The sequence below is a fragment of the Mercenaria mercenaria genome, chromosome 7 (assembly GCF_021730395.1).
Source record: "Mercenaria mercenaria strain notata chromosome 7, MADL_Memer_1, whole genome shotgun sequence".
NCBI lineage: Eukaryota > Metazoa > Mollusca > Bivalvia > Venerida > Veneridae > Mercenaria > Mercenaria mercenaria.
This window is the reverse complement of record NC_069367.1, coordinates 51,497,839-51,520,538: the sequence shown is the minus strand read 5'-3', so window position 1 is coordinate 51,520,538 and position 22,700 is coordinate 51,497,839. Positions and strand designations below refer to the sequence as shown.

The window sequence follows — 22,700 nt, the reverse complement described above, 5'->3', positions numbered from 1 at the left end:
AGAAACAATAGAGCGGGCCACTTTGTTTATTTGATATTCTCGAAAATAATGCTTTCACATATTTGATGTAAAAACGAAGGTTGAGGAATACTAGTGGATGCATAAATTACAATAAAATGTTAATATAAATGATTTCTTGAAGTGAATTAAACAAAAATGCTTTGTAGTGCATTAAAGCAATGAGTTAATGGTTTAATTGAACAGAATTTATATTGAAATAAAACATTTGTTTGATTTAATTGAAACATTTTATGTAATCACTTGAATTATTCAAGAATTTGCTTGTGAAATCACTCTGCGATGAAACATATTTAATGGTCCATCGATCTTTAATAAACTTCGTTCATTTGTCTATGCACTTGGTTTTATTGCTTGAATCGATTTCATAACATATTATGGGCAAACCCAGATGAAAGTTAACGTTCTGTTATTAAATGCATGTTTAAAAATTCATAAATAAAACCCAGTTAAGACGAAATGACATATTGAAACTTCTTGCATTACATGTTTACATTTGACGTTTAGTACAGGAATACTTTAGTTTGGGTTCCGTGCAATTTCATTCCCATCGTCAATATTTCTCCTAAAGTATGCGGTAATGCAATTTTATATTTCAGCATTTTAGCTCACAGAATCACCATACATCATAAAAATTAATGGGCTTACTTCTCGTATAGTTAAAACATATTATATTACACTTCTTATGTTATTTACATTTACAAATCAGTTTAATGTTGATTTTTAGACAATTTGTACATTGGTTTCAAAGGCCTAGATCTGTCTTCATTAGCACAGTTGGGGGCTAATGACTTTCGCTGTTTGGTTCTAATAAACAGCGGTCAATGTTTATACAATACAACTGTCAGAAATAAGCGAGTAGAGGAAAATGTGTATTATATTATCAAACATTTCCTGAGTAATATTTGATAACTTTAAGAATTATATCATTTTTGGCACTTCTTTATTAAAAGAAAAAAATGCTGTTGTTAATAGAAACTTATTAAGGAATGTTTCTCAAATTTTACCACGTTTTTTTAAGAAGAAAAGGAAGTTCTTATTGTTAAAAACTCAAAAAGATGGTTCTCACTCACATAGTTTTACTCTGCTTTAATGTATGCAAAGCAAAGGAACTTACTCCTTGCAGCCGTTCTATTTATTGCTTGTTGTTATCTTCTGCGAATATGCTTTTGAGTAATACCCTGCCCAGCTGGATCAGTTCAAATGAGCCGTGCCATGGGAAAACCAACATAGTGGGTGTGCGACCAGCATGGATCCAGACCAGCCTGCGCATCCGCGCAGTCTGGTCAGGATCCATGCTGTTCGCTAACAGTTTCTCCAACTCCAATAGGCTTTAAAAGCGAACAGCATGGAGCCTGACCAGACTGCGCGGATGCGCAGGCTGGTCTGGATCCATGCTGGTCGCAAACCCACTATGTTGGTTTTCCCATGGCACGGCTCAAATACTACTTTGATGTACATTTACGATTACTTTCGAATGTCTGTATCCAAAATAGAATAACCACTATTAAGACTCTTTATTAAAATCGCCGGTTAAAAGTTTTGTGATCTATATCTGGTCTATTTTCAACTTACGTTTTGTTGGACTAATCATTCTTACGTTTAAACAAATATTGTGAAAATTAAGTTTTGATTGTATAACTTCTGAACGTCTTGCCGGTCAGTAGTCAAAATGATACTGCTAGTTGATATAATGAATGCAAAAAGTTCCATTTAAAGCAGTGAAATATGATCAGAACCCGTATTATATTTTCAGACAATTATGCTCAAACTAGTGTAAAATGTATTAGACTGTTGTACTTATGTAAACAAAGTACTATCGTATGAAGACTATTTTTACCATTGTGGCTCAGTATAGAAACTGTAGAAACAGAAAAACACTTTCAAGGAGTGCATTGATACATTACAGTATCAGCACCGAGATCTTGACATTTCTGTAATTTATATCCCTGTAATTAATCATTTTCAAACAATTGCGGAAACAATATTTCAATAAATAACTGCAACAATAATTAGCAATTATATGGAACAATAGTAGGCAAGTTTGAGTAGTTTGTGTTACAGGTGTTCGGACAATCAAATTATGTCTAAGTTTTTTGACATAGCTCCTCATATTTTAAAAAGGTCTGTTTCATTAATGCGACAAGAAATTAAGAGAAACGGAATGACATTGTAAAGTAGTTTTAATCTGAAATATATCATTAGAAACAATAGAGCGGGCCACTTTGTTTATTTGATATTCTCGAAAATAATGCTTTCACATATTTGGTGTAAAAAAGAAGGTTGAGGAATACTAGTGGATGCATAAATTACAATAAAATGTTAATATAAATGATTTCTTGAAGTGAATTAAACAAAAATGCTTTGTAGTGCATTAAAGCAATGAGTTAATGGTTTAATTGAACAGAATTTATATTGAAATAAAACATTTGTTTGATTTAATTGAAACATTTTATGTAATCACTTGAATTATTCAAGAATTTGCTTGTGAAATCACTCTGCGATGAAACATATTTAATGGTCCATCGATCTTTAATAAACTTCGTTCACTTGTCTATGCACTTGGTTTAATTGCTTGAATCGATTTCATTATGGGCAAACCCAGATGAAAGTTAACGTTCTGTTATTAAATGCATGTTTAAAAATTCATAAATAAAACCCAGTTAAGACGAAATGACATATTGAAACTTCTTGCATTATATGCTTACATTTGACGTTTAGTACAGGAATACTTTAGTTTGGGTTCCGTGCAATTTCATTCCCATCGTCAATATTTCTCCTAAAGTATGCGGTAATGCAATTTTATATTTCAGCATTTTAGCTCACAGAATCACCATACATCATAAAAATTAATGGGCTTACTTCTCGTATAGTTAAAACATATTATATTACACTTCTTATGTTATTTACATTTACAAATCAGTTTAATGTTGATTTTCAGACAATTTGTACATTGGTTTCAAAGGCCTAGATCTTGGAAGTGGGTCAAGGGATTTCTGTCTTCATTAGCACAGTTGGGGGCTAATGACTTTCGCTGTTAGGTTCTAATAAACAGCGGTCAATGTTTATACAATACAACTGTCAGAAATAAGTGAGTAGAGGAAAATGTGTATTTTATTATCAAACATTTCCTGAGTAATATTTGATTACTTTAAGAATTATATCATTTTTGGCACTTCTTTATTAAAAGAAAAAAATGCTGTTGTTCAATAGAAACTTATTAAGGAATGTTTCTCAAATTTTACCACGTTTTTTTTAAGAAGAAAAGGAAGTTTTTATTTTTTTTTCAAGTGAGAGACATGTATGCAAAATTTAAACAACTTTTACCGTGCCGTTTTTTTTTTATAAATTTTGTACAACAACAACAGCAACTACTACTTTTATTATGCCAGATTATATATATGTAATAACATGACTCATTTTTTTTCAAACAAGATGTGCATTTAGATGGGGACAGGCATAATTATATATCATATACAAAGATATAATTTACAAACTTAGAGTATCATAAATACAGATCGTAAAACTTAGTGAAAAAAAAGCGTAATACGTTCACACTTAAGGTTTGTAAATAATGATACTTGTTGGGAGAATATGATCACGAAAAAAGCATGATCTAGCTAAAGGTATGCCATTGACGGTATCATTATTATGAATCGACTGGGGTATTAGGTAGAACTGTGAATTTTGATTGGTCAGTAGTTTCTTTATACATGTACCGGTCATTTACCCAGTTCATTCATAAGTTTGCAAATAAATAACATAACATAACATAACATAACATAACATATCATTTATTCGACATTAAACACATTTACATTTATAGCCAAACTATTTCAATGCATGCATGGAGTAGAACATGTGACATTTTCAGAGAAAGTCCTAACATGAAGTATGTTTACAAAGTAAGACAAATATAATAAGAATACTTGTAGATAAAAAAGCATTTCAATAACAATGCAAACTATTTAAAGTAAAGCACAAAATAGAATCTATTACACATTATTTCGTTCCTTATTAGCAAAATAAATGTACTTAGATAGATTATTAAGTGTCACAGAATTTTTTGAAGACATTAATGTTTCAAACTTATGAACAGTTGGCCAGTGGCAAAAATATGGTTTCAAAAATTTCTTACGTAACATATAATATTTTGTACAGACTAATAGAAAATGATATTCGTTTTCTACTACATTCATGTTGCAGTTTAAGCACAGTCTGTCTTCCCGTCTGACTTGTTCATATCTCCCTGATTCTACCGCTAGGTTATGAGAAGATAGCCTAAATTTTGCCAGTAATATTCTATATTTGCTAATATTTACATGATTAAGGTATTCTTCAAGTTGAAATGAGTGTTAAAACTTTGTAAAGGCTATACGAAGCCAGTCTGCTAGAATTATTAATGTTTGAGTACCACACTTGTTTATATATATATCAATTATTCTGTTTTTAATAACTTGAAAGTTGATCAAAATAAAGGTACTTGGATAGATTATTAAGTGTCACAGAATTTTTTGAAGACATTAATGTTTCAAAATTACGAACAGATGGCCAGTGGCAAAAATATGGTTTCAAAAATTTCTTACGTAACATATAATATTTTGTACAGACTAATAGAAAATGATATTCGTTTTCTACTACATTCATGTTGCAGTTTAAACACAGTCTGTCTTCCCGTCTGACTTGTTCATATCTCCCTGATTCTACCGCTAGGTTATGAGAAGATAGCCTAAATTTTGCCAGTAATATTCTATATTTGCTAATATTTACATGATTACGGTATTCTTCAAATTGAAATGAGTGTTAAAACTTTGTAAAGGCTATACGAAGCCAGTCTGCTAGAATTATTAAGGTAGTTCTGCACGTTTGGATCGAAATTATTTCTACAATGTAGAATTTGATTAAACACTGATTTTTCAAAACTTCAGAATATACCTAGAAAATTAAGCAAATAAAAAAGATAGGGTCGTGTGCTTGATTTTCTGCTAGACTGATTTGAAAAATATGGACCTCACGCAATATTTCATAATGGGGTTCTATGGGAAAATCATAACTTTCATAACATTTTCGCGAATAGAAATTTTTCTACAATGTAGATTTTGATGAAACTGCTCACAGTTGTAAATAAAGACATGGCCTATAATTTGATGAAATTAAATATATAGGTCCGTGTGCTTATTTTTGAGATATTTGATCATGATTAAAGTAAACCGAACATTTCACGCTAATTTTAAGACGTTATTTTGAATTATTTAACGAGTGATATGTTTTAATATCATATTTTGACTTTACAATATAGAAACAGTGCCATTGTAATAAATTTACTCACAGGTTGCAATTAATTCATAAAATGATTTTCTGTTCCGTACGCCGAATCCAGTCTTTATTCTACGTTTTCCGGAAAAATGGCGTTACGCCATCACTTCCGGTTTATCAAACGTGCAGAACTACCTTAATGTTTGAGTACCACACTTGTTTATATATATCATTTTCCACCTCAGATGAACCACTAGCTTTACGTTTCTCAGCTCTTTTCTGTTTTTTCCGTTGACTTTTAGATAGTTTCTGATTTTCTGACATGTAAGCATATGTTTGTTATCTACACTATGTAAAAAATTAAATCCTTGCATCTTTCAAAAACACTTTAAATGTCCACAAAATCAAGAGAGATAAAATCCATGTCCACTCCATACATGTCACGTGACTAAAAAATGTGTATATGCGTGTTGACAGCGTGGACATTACTATGAGATTAGTGTTACTATTGGATATAAATGATATGGTTGTAAGTATTTATACATATTATTACTGGCTATTTCGGAAATAATTTATTATTAGCGACACGAATGCACTTATGTTTTTAATACACCGAATGATACGGAAGACAACAGATCACGAAATTTAATTTTATTTGGCCTGTTAGAGAACGCTCTAGGGATATATTTCATTCGTTCGTAGGCGAAAAAAGGGCATTTAAGGAGATAATGGAATTCATCGCCCACATTGTTTAATGAGCACAACGTGCACTTTCTTTCCTCATAGGGAACATTGAATTGACGCCATCTCCCTGTCTCTACTGACAGTCTATGGTTACCTGTACTAAAATGAAATAGTACTAGTCTTTTGTTTTTAGGGAGAATAGTAAGGTAAGGTTCTAACTTGATATCAGACTTAAATAGTCTGTAATTTAATCCCTTTGAAGAATTATTTAAACTTCCATCAAACCTTTGTAAGAACTGGTCATGTAAATTCCTTTTAATTAATTCACTTATATTTTTTAAGTATAAAGTTTTCTGATTAATCCAAACAAAAGTGTTCCCTGTTAGATCCAGAATACTTTTAACACGATTTATCCATTTAAAATGTATTGTTGAGATCAGCATGAATTTGTAACATTTCCTTGCTATTTTTAGTTCACTTCCCATAAGAAGTTTAGCCCAAAAATTAATAATTCTAGTTTTAATAACTATTTCGAGCGGATAGCATATATAGAATGTGTAACGCCTTTCTCGCTTGACTCACTAATTGTTTTCGTGCGTTTAGGAAATTTCCCGAAGAAGAAAAGAGTATACCTAGATATTTGTAATCTTTTACATTTTCTATTATTTTGCCATTTATAGTGAAATTGTAGTTTTCAGGTTTGCTAGTGCCAAATTTAACAATTTTTGTCTTTTGCATGTTGATTGTTAATTTCCATATTTTACAATACTGATAGAAATCATTTAACAAATTTTGAAAAGTTTTTGCATCTTCGCTAACTATAACTGTGTCATCTGCATATAGAAGTATGAAAATTTTGAGATACACCTTAATTTCGCCATTGTTTTGGTTTAATTCAATACTGGTGTTATTTCTATTAAGATAATCTTCCAAGTCATTGAGATATATTGAAAATAAAACGGTGGACAAGATCTCTCCCTGTCTTACCCCGCAGAAGCTTTTGAAAAACGGAGATATATAACCATTTAAAGAAACACATGATTTAATATCTGCATACATATCGAAGATTACGTAAAATCGATATACGAGCAAAAAAGTTTCTTTTTTTGTGATCTCAAGGCATCAATTAGAAATTTCAGGGTAAAGATATGGTCTGTGGTTGAAAATCCTGATCTAAATCCGGCCTGATTTTGTTTAAGAATGTCAAAGTTGTTAAGAAATACAGTTATACGTTCATTTAAGACAGCTGTGAATAATTTCCCCAAACAACTCAGTATTGTTATAGGTCTATAATTCGCCGGGTCGAGTTGCGAACCCTTTTTTTGTATATTGGCATTATAGTACCGATAAGCCATTTTTCTGGCAAAATTCCACTATCAAAAATCTTATTAAAAACTTGCAATAAATTGGTGTCATTATAGACTGTGTATTTTTAATATATTCATTATAAATGTAATCTTGCGGCGAAGCTGCTTTATTGTTATTGCTTTTATTAATCATTTTTATTATCTCCCTTTCCGTGATTGGTGCGTTTTAAGTATTGTCCTCGGAAATAAAACTTGATTCCTCATGATTAATATGTTTGCTATCGCCATAACAAGGCTCGGAATTTACGGCCTTAAAATGTTCATAAAACTCGTGTATATCTGGCGTTTTATTTTGAGGGCATACGGTATTTAAATTATTCAAAATTTTCCCAAAATCTTTAGGCTGCTTGGAATGCATTTCTCTCAGTTTTCGTTCGTTTCGCGTTTTATGCTGATACATAGAAGTATTCAATGTTTGTTTATAAACTCTAGCGGCACGATTTAATTCTGCTTTATATAAGTCATTCTTATGTATACTATACAATTTACGAGCGCGGTTATATTTACGTCTCGCTTTGTTACACTGAGGCCCATACCACTGGTATTTTTTTTCCTTTGGTGGAGACACAGTTTGAATATTTATCTTTATTTGAACAAAAACTTTGCAGAAAAGATTTGTATGCGGAGTATTCAAAAAGATTAGCGATTTTGTCGGAGATTTCGTTTATTTCAGTTTTTGATATGTCGCCTGTTAAATTGCGGAGGGATTGCTCAATCGACTCAATATTTCTATCGTCTAAATTTGAAACAAAATCAGCTGTGAGATTACTTTTCCATTTCGGAGGTTTAACATGTCTACTAGAATTTGTATTATTCGGTGCGTTTGGACTGTCAGTGCTACATACATGTGAACATTTTATGACGGCAGATAATAACGCATGCCCATCGGAAAATAAGGTGTCAACTTCTTTTACTTCAAAATCTAGTAAAAAAGGAAAAGATGTACTGATCCTGCCATGTAATCAATTACAGAAGTTCCTCTAAATGTGAAGTTTCCTTTATCACGATCCTTGCCCACCCTACCATTTAGTATATATAAATTATTGCAGTTACATATATCTAAGAACTTATGCCCGACTGCATTAGTTTTAGTATCCATTGAGCTTCTTTTTAGCAGAAATTTATGTTTTTCAAGTATTTCAAAAAAGTTAAAAGTATTTAAAAATTCTTCATCAAATTCAAAGTGGTTTGATAAGAATTCATCTATAATAGTAAAATCATCAAAGGTAGAAGAATGGCCATTTACGTCCACTAAAACCAGACTGCATAATTCATGATAAGGCTCAAGTAGAGACATAATTTCAAAGTAATGGCCGCTGCTCAAAAGCTTTGCAGATAATTCATTATATTATCAATTTTGATAAAAGAAACTTCAAACTATTAGTAAACAATTATAAAACCCAAAACAAACTGTGAATATCATTTTTCTAGGGTGCCTCAAGTAAAAGAATTTAATGAGACAGAATTCTAACTCCAACATTGAAAAATTAAGGTAGAGTCATGTGGGACTGTTTTAGATTTTGCTCACTTCATTGAAAAATAACCTAGGGACAGAAGTATAACCTACAAAAATTTCTTCCACAATATGTAATCTAAAGAGTAAAGGCGAAATACAGAATAATAAGTCTTGAAAAAGTTAAAACTTACTAGAAAAAATGAAAAACAAGGGGAAAAATTTGGTCCCAGTGGGGCTTGAACCTGTGCCCCCTGAAAAAATTATGTCAAAGTAGGTTTTGTGTAGGAACTGAATACTCTTCAAAAAGGAGGTAAACTATGACACGGGTCATACCTTAAGGAAAATGCGACATTCATTCATATGAAGTTTTATTTTACTAGATAGAAAGATAGATAGATAGATAAATAATACTCAAAGAAATAATTGTGTTTTCGTTAAACCTGCATTTTATCATTATTGTTATTGTTATAATCATTATTACTCCTATACTAGTAATTCTCTATAACTATCATTAATAATAATAATAATAATAATAATAATATTATTATTAATAATGTTGCAATCATTATTTTACAATAAATTTCTTTACACACGTCTTCATGATCTAGTGGGGACCCTCTCAAATTAGCTTCTGTTACATAATCGGTGATAAGCAGCAGGTAAGACTGGAGTTGTTTATTGGAGTGGGGACGGGGGAGGGGGGGAGGGGGTGCGAGAGAGACTACTTATATAGTAGTTGATCTACGCCTTTAAATAGTGACTCTATTGTAAACTTTAAGTAAACATTTACTTGGAACACTCACAGATTTTGGCTGCAAATCTCTTGACCCTCTAAGCTATAGATTTAAAGTATAGTTCCCGTTCAGTGTGATTGTGGTTGAGGAAGTCACGAATCTGTCTATATACTAGAATGTAAAAATTGCTAAACTCATCAGCATTTGACCAGAACTTGGACGACATGACATAAGTATGAAAAAGTACTTTACAGGCCACTAAGTGGTCATGACAAAAAGTAAATCGTGATAAAACTGTCCGTCTGTGGTAATTCTTAAAATGCTTGTTTACTCATAAAATATTTTCTGATTTGCCGGTAACTATAAGTGAACAAATTTAGAAAAAAACATAATAAGTAGTTTTCGTTTTTCATCTACCTTTTTCCGAGATTTAGTTTTCAATTTCTAAATTTGCTTATCTCCACAAGAAAACTGAATAAACGGTTATTTCAAATCCAGATGGAGGTGGTTCCTTGTGACAAAGCGGCAGCAACAAATTTGAAAGCTTTCTCCAAGTAGCCAATACCCCTTTAATCGTATTGAAGCCATGACCTAGACAAGAATTTTTGAAAAAAAAAAATCGGTCATTAATTGGAACATTATTATTATGTTCATGCACGTGCACTTGATTACGACTTTTGCACGGGAGAAGACAAATTTATTTTAGCATGCATATAATAACTAGGAAAGAACTGCTCAAATAAAAATGGACGCTAAGCAGCTTCCACGGATTATATTAACGGCATAATATAGGTTAGGCATTTGTCTTCATCAATTCAATACGATTTTCAACCTTGGTCAAAAATAAGTTACCATATACGTTATGGAAGGGAATCTCCGCCAGGACATGCATGCTGCTAAAAGACATTGCTATGTTATTTACTTACATGCGTTCTACAACATTGCAACTGCATTTTAGGGAATTTCCGCCAGGACATGCAAGCTGCTAAGTGACAAATGAATGTTGCCTTGTGTTATTCGTTTTAAACTAAATGCAACATCCATGCGTCTTTGTGTTACCTTCCATCCGTTAGCGGCACATACCTTACATCTTCCTACTATACTTTAAATTCGTGGATTCTTAGTATTGCAATGATTGAAATTCATGCAAGGCGAAAACAGTGCTAAGTAAGCACTAAGCAGCACGAAGTTAATCAAATGCGACTTTAACATTTGTAATATAAAATTCGTAGAAAGCTGGGAACCAGAATTTCCGTCAGTTTCCGTAAAATCAGTGAACCATGAACGGTGTTTTAGTAAAAAAGTACTCATAATTTCCAGCTGTCCAGGGACGTAATTTCCAACGAAAACAACTCAAGTATACACGGGTAAGAGACTCTCTCACCGTTTAACCCACGGAAACTACCGAACACGTGAATTTGCTGTCGAGAGTGGTCTCCCGTGTATACTAATTTGCGCTTAAATTTTTGCTTTTTGTTGGTTCCCTGTAATGTTGTAATGCACTACCGTGCTTAAATTTTCGTTATACTGCAAGTTTGAATATTTATTAAAGCCATGTGTTTCAGTATATTATTTTTGCCGGGAAACTGTCATATAAACAAGAACCAAGTCGTTGCAAGCATCACTAATGTTAAATCCAAAAAGCAGTAACAATCAAGTTATGAAAAATTCGGAATATTCACAAGTCACAACGTTAATAGCTCGTTACATTCAGTAGCAACAACGTCAAATACGCGTAAGAAAACATAGAATACAGTTAGTAATATCATGAGTTTACATTTCAATATTGCAATAAGCAAACAAAAAGGTTGAACGCACTTTTACTCAATTACATGCAAGAATAACCAATATTCATGAAACTGTTTTCTTAGCATTAAGAAGCATTAAAGGTGAATTTCTTGTAAGGCAAATGTAAGAAACTAAAATGCAGTTGCAATGTTGCAGAACGCATATGTAAGTAAATAACATAGCAATGTCATTTAGCAGCATGCATGTCCTGGCGGAGATTCCCTTCCATAATACGTCGTATCAGAGCTTACGATTAGGTAAGCAGCATACAAACATTTGCCAGTATCAGATTCCAAGACATTTGTCTCATCACAGGTATTTTTAATCAAAGTATGACACCCTAGATCCAAGAGGCTCTTTATATTTAAAGTCTTTGCTGCTCGATTATAAAAGACGTCTATGATATAAATCAACGAATTTTGATTATTAATTATCTAGTCCATTCTAATTGTAAGTAGGTTGAGGCAGTCCTTGTTAGAGTGACAAGTTTGTATCGTCATACTTTATCGATTATTAGAAAAAATCAGATTAAGTTTGTAAAGACGGTATTTGAAATCGAGCTCTATAATTTTATGGATAAAGGAGTTACACTAATACCAATGTAAAGAAATTACAGAAACTATCTGTTTAAATGAAGGAATATTCCCTCATTGCCGTTTTCGCCATAATGCTGGAAGTAACGACATTTTCATTTCATTGATGGAGAAAAAAATTGGGCAGTTGATTGTATAAGCAGCATATAGAGATATAAATTTGGCGCATAATAATTATCTTTCCATGTCGTAAACATTAATATTAGATTTAATATGATACTCTAAGACATGGTTTTGTAAAATGTCATCAGAAAATATTAAAGTTGATGTCATGCGTTTTGTTATCTCCTGTCAAATACAAAAATGTATATCTTAATTAATTTGAAATTTTAAACGTAGGCCATTGGTCGGCTTCAAGATAAATAAGAATTGCTTTCTGTAGGGTTACTGTGTTTGAATGATAAGTTTGTAAAACTCACAATTATTACAAATTGTGTAAATACATTGTATGCATCCTCTATAAAAATATTACTACATGACTCCATATAAAAATCGTCTGTAGTTTGTACAGTTTGTGCTCTTTTACTATTGACCAACAAGCCATTTATTGAGAAGAAGTTCATACAATTACCAGACAATATTTGAATCAGTTCTCTGTCTGGTAAAATCATTCTTGCACAACGTATTTACCAACTTCAAAAATATAGAAACCCGAAAGAAAGATTACACAGGGTTTCAGAAATTCCATGTCCAGGGACTACCAGAAAATTCTGCCGGTCTACTTTGAATCCCTTTATCGGGTAGCCCGGAAATGGATATTCTATTCTTCAAGATGGCAATATGAGCTGACCATACATGGATGCTGGATGGCTTTCTCGGCACCTCAGGCTACATTTTTAGATATTGTCGTGTCTAAGGATGCTGGGGCTTTGATTCATACATTCATTAATGTTGAACAATAATTGTGCATTGTCGGGTATCCTTTCAAATACAATAATCGTGAAGAACAAATTGAGAACAAATGCCTATAAATTACATCTTCAAATATCTAAATATTACAAAATTATCCCCTGCTGCTTTTTGTTGGCTTTGAAAAGGTTTTATCATTTTGAAGTCCTGGCAATATGCAAGAATAATGAGACCTTTGTCAATAACATTTGTTTTCCTATAATATTGCTCTCTTTTATCTATACATTGAAATCTATTGAAATGGAATGTCTAATATGGTATCTTTTCAATGATAGCATTGTGCGTTGAAATGGCGTCTATGGAAAAGTTTCAAGCCTGCTTAATTAAACCACCGTGTTCAAAGCATCCAGTATGTAAATAAAAGAATCGCAAAAAATTATACGGACGTTGCATATTTGTCCCTGTTGTATGAATTACATTTTGTCGGTTGTTTTTACATGTGTAAACATGACTACATACAAGTGAATGATTTTGAAGACATGTTCGATTTGATGGTAGATCTATTTTGTGCACGTGCAAAGACACATGTACAACTTACAGAACTGAGGTATTGTATAAAATTTCTAAACAGATGCATTTCAGCTACATTCTCTATCAATACTTAACATTAACCAATAACAGCGCCAAACATTTCGAACAAAACTTTTCATTACGGGAGTTTCAATCAAAACCAGTTAAAGAAGATAACTCACTAAAGACAATAAAATCATTATCCCTTACGTTACAGTTTGACTTCAGGGTAATATAAAACTTGTTGTTCATGTACAAAACAAGAAATGAGGTTTAGGCAAGAACAAAACTGCAGCCTGAAACGAATCTTGTAGTGAGATCAAATGTCCGCATCTCTACCTCAGATTGCTCCGTTTCCGGTGTAACGTTGTAAACTGACCCCCATAAAATAATGACCCCCGGTCATAATATTATGACCCCCGGATTATTTTTCTATAGAATAGTGACTCCCCGGTCATAATATTATGACTCCCCACACGTAGAAAAATGATCTTCACATAGAATTGTGACCTCCTATTGAATAACGACCCCTTAACGCAAACCCAAACCCTAACTCATCTAAGGTACACTTACATTATAATTATTCCCCGCCGATAGGCATCGGAGGAGAATATGGTAATGGCACCCATCCGTGCGTGCTCACAGATGGTCTGTGGTCATATGCTGTCTTTTCTCATAGTTTATCACTAGTTGCATGCTGTCTCTGCTCACAGTACGTCTCTATTCATATACTGTTTCTGCTTATAGTTGGTCTCTGTTCATACACTGTTTCTGCTTTTAGTTGGTCTCTGGTCATATATTGTTTCTGCTTATAGTGGGTCTCTATTCATACACTGTTTCTGCTTATAGTTGGTCTCTGTTTATATACTGTTTCTGCTTATAGTGGGTCTCTGGTCATATACTGTTTCAGCTTATAGTGGGTCTCTGGTCATATACTGTTTCTGCTTATAGTTGGTCTCTTGTCATATACTGTTTCTGCTTATAATTGGTCTCTGGTCATATACTGTTTCTGCTTATAGTTGGTCTCTGGTCATATACTGTTTCTGCTTATAGTTGGTCTCTGGTCATATACTGTTTCTGCGTATAGTTGGTCTCTGGTCATATACTGTTTCTGCTTATAGTTGGTCTCTGTTCATATACTGTTTCTGCTTATAGTTGGTCTCTTGTCATATACTGTTTCTGCTTATAGTTGGTCTCTGGTCATATACTGTTTCTGCTTATAGTTGGTCTCTGGTCATGTACTGTTTCTGCTTATAGTTGGTCTCTATTTGTACCCCCCGACAACAAAGTTGTAAGGGGGGGGGGTATACTGGTTTCAGGTTGTCTGTCTGTCTGTCTGTCCGTCTGTCCGTAGACGCAATCTTGTGCGCACCATCTCTCCTTATCCCCTTGACACAATTTAATGAAACTTCACACAAGTGATCAGTACCAAAGGTAGTTGTGCATGGGGCATGTTAGGTTCCTTTAGGAAAAAAAATTGCAGAGTTATGGGACTTTGTTTTTTTGTTACTATACTATATACATAGACACAATCTTGTGCACACCATCTCTCCTCATCCCCTTGACACAATTTAATGAAACTTCACATAAGTGATCAGTACCAACAGTAGTTGTGCATGGGGCATGTTAGGTTCTTTTAGAAAAAAAATTTGCAGAGTTATGGGACTTTGTTTTTTTGTTACTATACTTAATATACATAGACACAGTCTTGTGCGCACCATCTCTCCTCATCCCCTTGACACAATTTAATGAAACTTCACACAAGTGATCAGTACCAACAGTAGTTGTGCATGGGGCATGTTAGGTTCTTTTAGAAAAAAAAAATTCAGAGTTATGGGACTTTGTTTTTTTGTTACTATACTATATACATAGACACAATCTTGTGCACACCATCTGTCCTCATCCCCTTGACACAATTTAATGAAACTTCACACAAGTGATCAGTACCAACAGTAGTTGTGCATGGGGCATGTTAGGTTCTTTTAGAAAAAAAATTGCAGAGTTATGGGACATACTATGTACATACAGTCTGCATATGCAATCTTGTGCGTGCCTAATCTACCAAACCCTTGCACACAATTTAATGAAACTTCACACAAGTGATGAGTACCAACAGTAGTTGTGCATGGTGCATGTTACATTCTTTTAGATAAATATTCTGCATAGTTATTGGACTTTGTTGTTTGTTACTATACTGTATACATACAGTCTATATACATACAGTCCACATAATTATGCAATCTTGTGTGCAATGTACTGTGTCAGTGCATGCGGGGGGTACATTCATCACCTTTAGTGATAGCTCTAGTTATATACTGTTTCTGCTTATAGTTGGTATCTGGTCATATACTGTTTCTGCTCACAGTACGTCTCTATTCATATTCTGTTTCTGCTTATAGTTGGTCTCTGGTCATATACTGTTTCTGCTTATAGTTGGTCTCTGGTCATACACTGTTTCTGCTTATAGTTGGTCTCTCGTAATGTGTTGCCACTCCTCAAAGTTGGTCTCTGGTCATACACTGTTTCTCATCACAGTTGGTTTCTGGTCATCGCTGTCTCATCTCTTAGTTGGTCTCTGATCATATACTGTTTCTGCTTATATTTGGTCTCTGGTCATATGTTGCATCTCCTCAAAGTTGGTCTCTGGTCATATACTGCTTTTGCTTATAGTTGGTCTCTGGTCATATGCTGTCGCTTCTCAGAGTTGGGACACTGGTCATACGATGTTTCTGTTCACAGTTGGTCTCTGGTCATATTCTGACTTATCTGATAGTTGGTCTCTGGTCATATGCTGTCTCTGTTCACAGGTGGTCTCTGGTCATATGCATTCTCTACTAACATTTGGTCTCTGGTCATATGCTGTCACTGCACATAGTTTGTCTCTGGTCACATGTTGTTGTCTCTTGTCATATGCTGTCTCTTCTCACAGTTGGCCTCTGGTCATATGCTGTCTCTGCTGACAGTTGGTCTCTGATCATATGCTGTCTCTGCTCATAGTTTGTGTCTGGTCATATGCTGTCCCTGCTCACAGTTGGTCTCTGGTCATATCTTGCCTCTGCTTACAGTTGTTCTCTGGTCATATTCTGTCTCCGCTGATAGTTGGTCTCTGGTGATATGCTGTCTCAGCTCACAGTTGTCTCTGGTGATATGCTGTCTCAGCTCACATTTGGTTTCGGTCATGATTTTTTTTTATCTCTGCACGCATTTAGTCTCTGGTCAGATGTTGTATCTGCTCACATTTGGTCGCTGGTCATATGCTGTCTCTGCTCACAGTTGTTCTCTGGTCATATGCTGTCTCTTCCCACAGTTGGTCTAATGTCATATGCTGTCTTTGCTCGCATATGGTCTCTGGTATATGATGTCTTTTCTCATAGTTGGTCTCTGGTCATATGCTGACTCATCTCATAGTTGGTCTTTGGTTATATGCTCTGTCTGCTCAAATTAGTTTCTGATTATAGGCTGTCTCTGCTCACTGTTGGTTTTGGTCATATGCTGTCTCTTCTCATAGTTAGTCTCTGGTCATATGCTGTCTCTGCTCACATTTGGTTTATGTTCATATGCTGTTTCAGCTCATAGGTGGTCTCTGCTCACATGTTGTCTTTATCATCCTTTCACTGTATATTTAGTAAATCTTTCAAAAGAGATCAGGCTACAGCATATCGTGTTGGTGATGTACAGCATAGCTTGTAGGTTTTGTACAGCTTGCGCAGGTGGCGTTCAGCACAGCTTGCTTGTTGGTGGGTACAGCATAGATTGTGTGTACAGCAGTGCTTATTGGCGGGATGCAGCATAGCTTGTACGTTGGGTACAGCATATTGCGTAGGTGGCGGCGTACAGTATAGCTTTTAGGTGGGGTACAGCAAAGATTGTGTGTACAGCAGAGCTTACTGGCACGGTACAGCATAGCTTGTGGGTGGGGTACAGCATATTGCGTACGTGACGGCGTACAGTATAGCTTGTAGGTGGGGTACAGCAAAGACTGTGTGTACAGCAGAGCTTACTGGCACGGTACAGCATAGCTTGTGGGTGGGGTACAGCATAGGTTGTTTGTACAGCATAGCTTACTGGCTGAGTTGAGCATGAATGAGGTGCAGCATGTATGTTGGGTTTAGTGCAGCATATAGAGTGGGTAAAGTTTTTTGACAACGTCCAACTATACAGAAAAACATACGTTCAAAATGAGTTTGCAATTATTTCGGATTTTCACGCATGTTTCAATTAAAATGTGCAATTATATTTACATGGTAAGCATTAACGAGACAAGTATCAATTATTAGTAAAGATATTTATATAAGGAAGGTTACTTACAAAGTTTACAAAGCATAAAGGTGGCATGAATACTAGAAAAATCAGCAGAAACAACAACAACAACAACAACAACAAATATAAGCAATAGAAACACGACAGTGACTTTAATTGATATAGAGTATGTTAGTTATAGGTTAGTTGGGGGTCAATATTTTATAGATAAAATCAGAGGGGGTAATTATTAGTCCCCTACTGGTTGAAAACCAGTTTCGGGGACTATAGGAATGCACTTTTCCGTCATTCCGTCTGTCCGTCCGTCCGCCCGCAATTTCGTGTCCGCAATTTCGTGTCCGGTCCATAACTCTGTCATCCATGAAGGGATTTTAATATTACTTGGTACAAATGTTCCCCATGATGAGACGACCTGTCATGCGCAAAACCCGGACCCCTAGCTCAAAGGTCAAGGTCACAATTGGAGGTCAAAGGTCAACAGGGCTTTTTTCCTGTCCGGTCCATAACTCTCCCATCCATGAAGATATTTTAATATTACTTGGCACAAATGTTCCCCATGAGGAGACGACGTGTCATGCGCAAAACCTGGACCCCTAGCTTAAAGGTCAAGGTCACAATTGGAGGTCAAAGGTCAACAAGGCTTTTTTCATAACTCTCCCATCTATGAAGGGATTTTAATATTACTTGGCATAAATTTACCTCGTAATAAGACGATGTGTCATGCACAACTTTCAGACCCCTAGCTCAAAGGTCAAGGTCACACTTAGCAGTCAAATGTTAACATAGCATGAACAGGGTCTGTTTCGTGTCCGGTCCATAACTCTGACATACATTAAATGTTCCCCATGATGAGACAACATGTAATGCGCAAAGCCCAGACCCTTAGCTCAAAGGTCAAGGTCACAATTGGAGGTCAAAGGTCAATAAGGTGTTTTCCCTGTCCGATCCAGAACTCTGTCATCAGTCAAGGGATTACAATATTACTTGGCATAAATGTTTCCCATGGTGAGACGACGTGTCATGCGCAACACCCAGTACCCTAGCTTAAAGGTCAAGGTCACACTTTGAGATCAAAGGTCAAGAGAATTTTTTTCCTGTCCGGTCTATAACTTTGTCATGCAAAGCAGGATTTAGATATCAGTTGGCACAAATATTCCCCTGGATGAGACAACATGTCATGCGCAAGAACCAGATCCCTAGGTCTAAGGTCAAGGTCATATTTAGAGGTCAAAGGTCAAATTCAAGAATGACTTTGTAAGGAACATTTCTTCTTCATGCATGGAGGGATTTTGATGTAACTTGGACCAAATGTTCACCACCATGAGGCACCCTTGTTTTTAGAATTACATCCCTTTGTTGTTACTATAAATAGAGAAAAATCGAGACCACTTTTCTGTGGTGTGGTACAGCATGCATGTTACATCCAATTTTTAGGTGTATTTTGACCTATCTCTACCTGGTAAAGAGTTTCTTGTGGACTTATATTATATAGATTTTTTTTTATAAAGATTAATTTCCCTTTGTTGTTACTATAAATAACTTACATGATAACATTTTTATAATCAGCCAAAAAATTCAATATGAAAACAACTGTTGGTTTTTATATATGCACATTTTAATCCAAGTGTGTTGTTATAACATACTGTGAAATCATTTTTATTCGCGTAGTTCGCGCTAGGACCGATGCGCGAAATTAAGACAGCGCTATTATTATTTTTCTTATTATATATTCCCTTTCTAAAATTGAAAATGCGCGAATTTAAGCCCGCGCGAAACAGTCCTTCTTCACGTTTGTGCGAAATTTCATGCCAGCGAGTATAAATGATTTCACAGTATTGTGTATGTAGTACAATATTGTTTATACATCATTGACAGATATCAGTTCATTATATTATACTGCAGTAGAGAAAATTAGGTGCCTTCCAGTAGGGGACTTTGTATTGCATGGCAATACTTCATTCACTTGTTTGATAAGGGGTGTCAGTATTTTATAGAAAAGGGTTCATTATTCTATATAAAATAATGACCGGGGGTCATTATTCTATGGGGGTCAGTTTACAACGTTTCACCGGTTCAGTGAAAGTCTTTTCGAAACGAATGGCTTAGATCCAATAATTCGATAGATGTCCGGTTAAAAAAAAACTTCGAGAAAGTAGTAGTTGCCTTTAAAAGCTGTCTTCATACTGTTACGTACCGAAGTGGAAAATAATTGAATATTTTTTTTTATTTTACGGCTGCAGTCACAGTTGAGCAACAAGAATCGCTTGCCTTATCATCACATGTTGTACATGTTGGTGAAAATAAGTCCATCTGCACCTGCTGTGTAATGGCTTTGTGATATTAAAGCCAAAATTACACGACACTCAAATTTTAGCGAAATAAAGCGCATCTTGCGGTGGAAAATACTTTTGAAAATATTGCTTAAACTTGCATGTTTATGTTATATGGTGTGACTTTCCTCTAAAAATGTCCCAGTTACAGTAGTGAAATTATCGTTTTTAACAAACCTTTGTTGTGATATTTGAACCGAAGAAAAAAAGATTAACATCGATTTTAACAGCTTAGACTCAATATAGAGACAAATAGACATTTAAGATTGAGGCAATGTATTGCATTATCAGCAATGAGATATTGACAGGTGTAATATATAACTGTATTATCGATGTTTTTGAAACGGTCTCTGCAAACACCAATAATAATTAGGAATCATAATTATGTCAGCAGCAGTTGGCATTGAAAATAATTACAGCAGTGGAGAGTTTCATTGTTAAAAATGAGGATGAGTTGTTAACAATGCTTGTAGAATTACAATTAAAACTTATATTTTATATCTAAATATAACTTAAGCTACCAAAATCGGAAGTAAGTGTTATTTAAAGAATCGGATGCGTTGATTGAGACAGAAATTCATATCCGATAACAATTATATTTAAGTACATCAGTAATGAAAAAAAAATCACAGTTCGATAGTTTAATTGACTTGTTTGAAATTATCTGTTGAATTGTCTAAGTCTTTAAGACTTCGTTGTGTACATTTGACGTTACAATGTCTAAATTATTTCTTTCTGTTATAGGATTACAAGAAAACTGTGTATTGTGTAAACGATTATCTTAAAAATAATTATCGTCTTTACAACATATTAACGAAAACAATTGCTAATATGCTTTACATTCTTATTAAAGCAGTTACCTGAACAAGTGATTTGGGCAATCAATTGTGCGACTTAAAACAGAAATTCAAATGAGTTATGCACAAAAACGTTTCATTTCAACATGGATGTAAAAGTTACATAATAGAAAAAAGGCAAGATTCGGGTAAATATGGATACTTCCTGGCTTCCACGGATGATGTTGATGTTGGATATCATAGGCATTCTTCAGTTTTCATGTCACTATATTTACACATATGAGCTTACTCCTGTAGTGTTAGGTAATGAATATTAAAATAATCTTCAGTATTCGCAAGCTAATTTCGTGATATTAAAGTTTTAGAGTTTTATAATGGATTTTATATGATTTTGGTTAATTCAAAGTTGTTACATTTTCCGCATTGTTGTATCCTTACTTGGAAAATACAAGATGTTAGTTTCATTTATAGTCGGACATCATGTTAATGGTGTCATTGGCCGTATTAATGAAATCTCTTGACCTTGCATCTGATGGTAAGGGCCACGTTCGATGCTCAGGGTTTCATATTTTGAAAGTCATTAGCTGGTGGCGCGGAAGAATGACCGTTAAAGTAAGATGCACATTAAAGAGCCCCCCACACCTCCCCTAGTTATTCATGAACCATTTAATGTAGAACTTGAACTGTAATGATTTTGGTTTGTAAAAACTCAAAAAATAAACAAACCTGCAAACATACTGAGTTGACGTTAAAATAGTTAGTAACGTTTTTAAAGAATTATATGCTATTTTCTGTGCGTTTGTACGGGTATAAAGTACATTGGGACGCAATTTTTGGATGATTTGCAAGAAGTAGAAGTTCCAATCTGGTTTTCCCGTACAAGTGCACACAAATAACATTCAGTTTTTATGTTCACATTTTACAGGAGCTTGCTAGAAAATAAGTGGTCTGCTTTGATTCCATGAAAACCAGAAAGTAAACATATATGTCAGGATATCGATCTTTTAAACAATCTAAATAGAACAACCAAAAAGGCCCGTCCACGTTCATTTGTAATTCGCCTTCCAACAAAGATACAGTTTTTATCTAAAATATCGTTAAATCCAGTTAAGAATGAAATAGTCGTGTCGATTTTGATCTGTATTGTCAGAAAAATTAGTTTTAGCTAATCCTTTTTGTTATTTTTGAAATTTTAGCGTCAACTTAAAAACAAAATCGAATGACGCCATTGTGTCAATGTTTTTATAAATTAAGTCATGTCATATTGCGCGTGCAGTCTCACGGAAAGGGCCATCCTTGATATCGTTACGTCAATGTTGTTTTTTTTACGAAAATAAACGCTTTTTCCTTTCTTTACAAAATATAAAATAAATGTAACTTTTTAAGTTTGAAACATTTTAGCTGAGGCATGTAATGTGGCTGTATTGTTTATTTTCAATTCTAAAACTTTGTTTATGCTGCATGAAATAATTCAAGTACGAGAATAACAGCTCAGCTATGACTGCTACTTATGTTGTCGAAAATACTGTAGCTATTCTGGTTTCATGTCAGAATATCCCATTATTTTAGGTTTCGCCTCTTTATATAACTCGTGGTACTTGTGTAACATTGCAAAAAACGGCAGTTAAATGTCTGCATTGGTCATTTAAATGCTGTATGATTTAAGTCCTATGTATTTCAGCTACTAATATGGATAAAGTCCTTTTCTTTCTTTCCGTGTCATAAAAATGGGATGAAATGTTTTAACATATTTATTTACACGTAGTTTGGCATATAGTGTATGTACAACACTGAAAGTGAATGAAAAGAATATTGGTGAAAAGCCAGACGAATGTTGATTTTCTCCATTATTTCAAAAGCTCTGTTTACCCCCGTCTGTACAATAGTTTTGGGTTATTTATAACTATAACTTGCAAAATTTATGCGTCAATATCCACATTTAATGGATTATTAAGGGAATTTGTTCACCTAAGTTGTGTGAATGACCGGCTCTAGGTG

At 34.3% G+C, this 22,700-nt stretch overlaps 1 protein-coding gene across 3 annotated transcripts in view; it reads left to right on the top strand.

Annotated features, from left to right (window-relative positions):
• LOC123554171 (glutamate receptor 2-like) overlaps positions 1-22,700 on the top strand; it is a 75,892-nt gene that overhangs the window by 17,912 nt on the left and 35,280 nt on the right. The window contains exon 1 of one of the 3 annotated variants that reach the window (XM_045344121.2): positions 20,386-21,005. The exons of the other annotated variants lie outside the window; for them this stretch is intronic. Within the exon in view, the coding sequence (XP_045200056.2) occupies positions 20,897-21,005 (109 nt within the window). The 5' untranslated portion in view covers positions 20,386-20,896. Of the gene's footprint in view, positions 1-20,385; positions 21,006-22,700 lie in introns of those variants that run through there. 3 annotated transcript variants of the gene reach the window in all.